The sequence below is a fragment of the Pteropus vampyrus genome, unplaced genomic scaffold (assembly GCF_000151845.1).
Source record: "Pteropus vampyrus isolate Shadow unplaced genomic scaffold, Pvam_2.0 Scaffold201, whole genome shotgun sequence".
Classification (NCBI taxonomy): Eukaryota; Metazoa; Chordata; class Mammalia; order Chiroptera; family Pteropodidae; genus Pteropus; species Pteropus vampyrus.
The window spans coordinates 2,846,572-2,851,355 of NW_011888982.1; the positions used below are offsets into that span (position 1 = coordinate 2,846,572).

Here is a 4,784-nt window from a genome sequence, read left to right on the forward strand (position 1 = left end):
ACAGGTAAGGGTGAAGAGACAGATCAGAGTAATGATTCACACAGAGAAAAGTGAGGCCAGTGGAGATTCTAAGAGGATCAGGATTGGAATATTAGTTATGTTTCATTTAATGTAGAAGGAAATGAACTGTACCGGTAACCACGTATGTGATGAGGGGAAACTTCTGAAGTCCGGACAGAGAAGTTAGACTTTCTTTGGAAGTTCTCACATTTCTTTTTTAATAAAAGTTAAAGAAAAAAGAAGTCTTGGGAGTCTAGATTTGTTCAGCAAGGAAATTCCTGAGAACCAAGGAAAACGTCAATCTTTAATATTCCTTTTGAATGTCACTGGTTTGAAAATACATGAAAGCTCAGTAGACTATCTGTGTCCTTTATAACTCTGCAGTTAACAAAGCCATTTTCTGCCTAACACACTAGAACTGCAATGATCTTTCACAGCAAAAGGAGAGGAAGGCAAATCACTGTTTGGGAATTACTTCTCTGGGAAGAAATCATAAGGTTTTTGTGTTTATGCAATTTTTTCACTCACAATCTCTTTAATGAATCCAGATAAGAAAAGCTCCCAGCTAAGATTTTAGATAATCTGTTGTTAGGCAAAAATATGAAAGACAAAAGACAATTTTAAATCACAGCACAGTAATATGAATTTAAAGGACAATTTTTTTTTACCTAATTATGAATCCAAATGCAATTTTTAAAGTATTTCAATGAGAAAGGTCAAACACGAAGCAGTGTCATTTATGTAAGCATTTGTTTTAAAGATTTACATGTATGTATCTACCACTGTATTAATGTTTTCTCATATTTTGAATTCTTTTTGTTTTATTTAGGTAGAGATTACAAATATAAAGAGACATTTAGATAAAACTAATCTTTAAACACATAGGAAATCAAGGTAAATAAACCATGTATTCACCAAGAAGAATGACACAATAAAAATATATGACTGTAGAAGCTTGCAAATGAAACATGATTAACTGGATCCTGTGGATGTCAATCTTTTGTCTGTATTTCAGCTTACTGGACAGCTATAGTTTGGCTGAATTATAGTCTCATTTGGTGCTATCATGGTTGCTGCCATGGATGGGATCACAGAGAAGCTCATTTCCCAGGTTCTGTTGCTCATGGCTTCCTCTTTTGGATTAGGTTCCACCATGGAAGACAGTGCAGGGCAGAGGGAAGTACCCCAGACCAGAGTACTTTTCCCTTTCCTCCCACCAGGGCAGCGTACACTGGTTTGGACTGCTTTGGCCATATCACCTGCTCCTACTATGACTAGAGAAGTTACTAGCTAGGGACTGTCTGATCACTAGCATCGCTTAATCCACATTCAACAAAGAACATGAGTATAAAGAGAGGACAAAACAATAGTCTCTGCAAAATATTGGAAAGCTCCATACCATTTATTTCTTGAGACTGGAGGAAATGAGAATAAATAAATTATGTCTAGCATGTGTTAACAATTCCAGCCTCTCAAGGACACAATTTCACAACTAGTGTTCCTATCTCAAAATTAAGATCATCTGATCATTTTTTCATCATTGTTATGTTTTTAGCTTTATTTTAACTATTTTATCTTTTACAGGTTAAGGTAAAGGGCAGTAAGCAAAAGTATGGTTTTAGAAATTAATACACATCTGAGTAGACGTAAATTTTTTCTCTGATCCTTTTCTATTTTGATTACTTATACTCATCTTTCCCTCTCCCACCCAATTCACCAAACTCAAAAGCAATGACTGGAGAAGAAATAGTGAACACTTAGTTAAGATGGGGTGTGCAGATGGAAGTCACACATAATTCTCATTCCCCACCACAAGCTCTAAACCATTTCCATATCTCAGAGAATATTGGAGTGGAATTTCATGATAAATAGCTTATAGGATAATGCAGCTAGGCTATAAATTTCACTATTTTACAACCAGTGTAGTTCAATATGAACATTAAAAAGGCTGCTGTTCATTCTCTTAACATTTTTAAAAAACTAGAAATTGCATCAATAATCAGAGATTGGAAGATATTATCTATTTTCTAAGCCAAATAGACTGGAAGTAATTGCTTAATAGGCAACATAAATCAAGAAAAAAATCATATTTCTATCATCACAAATTTTGAAGCAAGGTGTATAAATACTGAACTCTAATTGTCAAAAAAATGTTTTTATACAGATGGTGATAAAATATCCAAATTAAAGTTATTTCAATATTAGTTTATGTCATATATAATTTGGTTCCCAAATTAGATATTACTTCTAATTGTTATTTCTATGATTGTTTGTTTCCAAGCCAATTCATCCTCCTAAGCCTCTGTCTCTTTTCTATAAAATAGAGAAGTATTATAATAATAATTGTTATTTATCTCCTAGACTACTATTTCTGTAATAACAGGGGAAAGTGGCTGTGAGGAGAAAGAAAGATGGCTGCAGTCAAGGTCCCTCCTGACACCACTGGCAGCTAACTTCCTAGTGGAAGTGAGTCAGCATTTCTCCCCTTATATAACCATGTGCCCGGTACTCATGCGTGGGCTTCTGGCAGTGTGGCACTATTGTTTAACCTGTGTATAAAAGGCTCCGCTGCCCTGCGAGGCTGGCTGTGCCCTTGCTGAAATAAAGAGCTATGTCACAGTTGCCTATGGCTTCCTGCATTGACTTCCAACTGCCTGAGCCTTATAGCCCTTACCTTGGAACCTTGAATCTGCAGCAACACAATGGCTGACTAGCTTTCTTTACCTTTTAATTTTACTGGTCTAGTCTGTGTATTAATATTAAAGGGCATCCTTTTGGAAACTATAATCTTTCGATTCAGATTTGTTTGAGAATATCGAATCCTAATTATGTTTAGCTATGTAATTCTGCATTTTCTTTTTTTTTTTTTATCAGGAAAGTACCATATCTTCAGCTAAAGAAACAATAAATTTGTTAGTATTAAGTATTAAAGAAAATGAAATAGCAGAGTATCTTCATCTATAGAAGACAAAGCAAAGGAGGTTTCAAGTATTCCCTTGGTTTGCCATTGATGTTTAATAAAGTTTTATTGAAATATAACATTTAACCTGAAAAATGCACACATCATTATATAGAGGACAATGACTTTTCCAAAAGTGAAGACATCTGTGTAATTACCACCCATGGGGGAAAAAAAAAAAGACAAAACATTGCTAGGACTGTAGAAACTCCCTTCTGCCATTCTCGATCACCTATTTCTCTCCAAAGGTAAACACTGTCTACCTTCTAAATACTATATATATTTCTGCTATCTGTTTTTAAATATCTTCTAAAAACAAAATCAAATTATACAATTTTCAGTGTTTGGGATTTTTTTATTGTTGTTCAAATGTTTCTGAGATTCATCTATGTTGTTGTATATATTCTATGAATGTATAATGACTTATTTCTATTTTCTTTTGTTGTTGGATGCTTGAGTAGTTTCCAGCGGGAGCTATTAGAAGTGATGCTGCCATAAACACTCAAGAATGCATCTTCTGGTGCACACACATGGGCATTTCTCTTCTGTCTATAACTAGAAGTGGAACTCATGAGAATATGTATGTTCGATTGTAATAGTTTCTGCCATAATTTTTTCAAAGTGGTTTTACCTCATTTTCAAAGTGTTATTCATCTTTTTACCCTATTTTTAATTGGGTTATTCATTTCCCCATTGATTTCAAACTGTAAAATGTCTTATATTAACTCTATTTTATAGAACAAAGGTATAGGCTCTGCATCTTAGGCTTACAACAAAATATCCTGATCTCCAGGGCATTTTATATGTTGTATAAATAGGAAAATGTAAAGTAGAAAGTAGAAGCAAAGGACATCTAAAGAGTCAACACTTAGAATAACTCTAATTTCAGAAGATCTCTAAAAGTTTCTGGCTGTAGCGTTTTTATCTGGTTGAAGTGAATGTGCATAGAAGGCACAAAATCAAATTGTTTATTTCCTGTGCTGGTGAGTAAAATAAAATGTTTGAGGAATTAGTAATAGCTTCAGATGAAATTCAGCTTTGAGATATTTCAAGTCTCCTGCTTTTCACAGTCCTGAATCTAAAAACCTGATGTTCTAACAGGGAATGGGAAGCCCATTCAGAAATTGTTACTTGACAGTTGCCCCTTTCCTTAGGTGGAACTCTTACGTAGAAAGATGCTAAGTTGTTGGTGAAGTTACTCTTCTACTCAGTAAAACTCTTAAAGTAAGTGAAGCTAGAATAATAAGACAGATCGAAATTATAATAAGACACATTACAAGAGATTACATGTTTATTTACACTTTATAATAGAGACAATTTTCCTCTTTAGAAAAAAAAAAGAATGACATATCTTATGTCATATGATGAATATGTGAAATAAGAATTAATTATAATGGCAGAGGATATATGAAAGGTATTGTGTCTTGTTTTAATCCCTTTAGTGCTCATATATCCCCCTACACGATTTATTCAGTAGTTATTTCCAAAGCTGCCATTTCAGAAAGGCTCCTCTTGAAATAAAAAGTAGCATAACTGAAGATGAAAAGGTTTACATTTTCTTCAGAAATCTTGTGATGAAATGAAGAAATATGCCTTCAAAGCAAAGAGCGGAGCAGAGCAAATCTTAGATCCACTAGTAAGGCTACATACACCTCTATGAAAATTTAAAATTCACCCTGCACCTGACTTCTAAGCACAGCTTTTTTAAATCATCAAGATAAAACCAACAGCGATATATCGCAGTCTGTGGTGAATTGCTCACAGAAAGCACCTCAAACACAAAAGCCACCGTGCAAACAAACAACCCAGTCTCATACTGAAGTAC

The 4,784-nt window shown here is 34.2% G+C and overlaps 1 protein-coding gene across 1 annotated transcript in view; it reads right to left on the reverse strand.

The window, feature by feature from the left end:
- LOC105300086 (peroxidasin-like protein) overlaps window positions 1-4,784 on the reverse strand; it is a 519,573-nt gene that overhangs the window by 161,482 nt on the left and 353,307 nt on the right. The window contains 2 exon segments of the mRNA XM_023537816.1: window positions 529-601; window positions 3,833-3,906. Of these exon segments, the coding sequence (XP_023393584.1) occupies window positions 529-601; window positions 3,833-3,906 (147 nt within the window).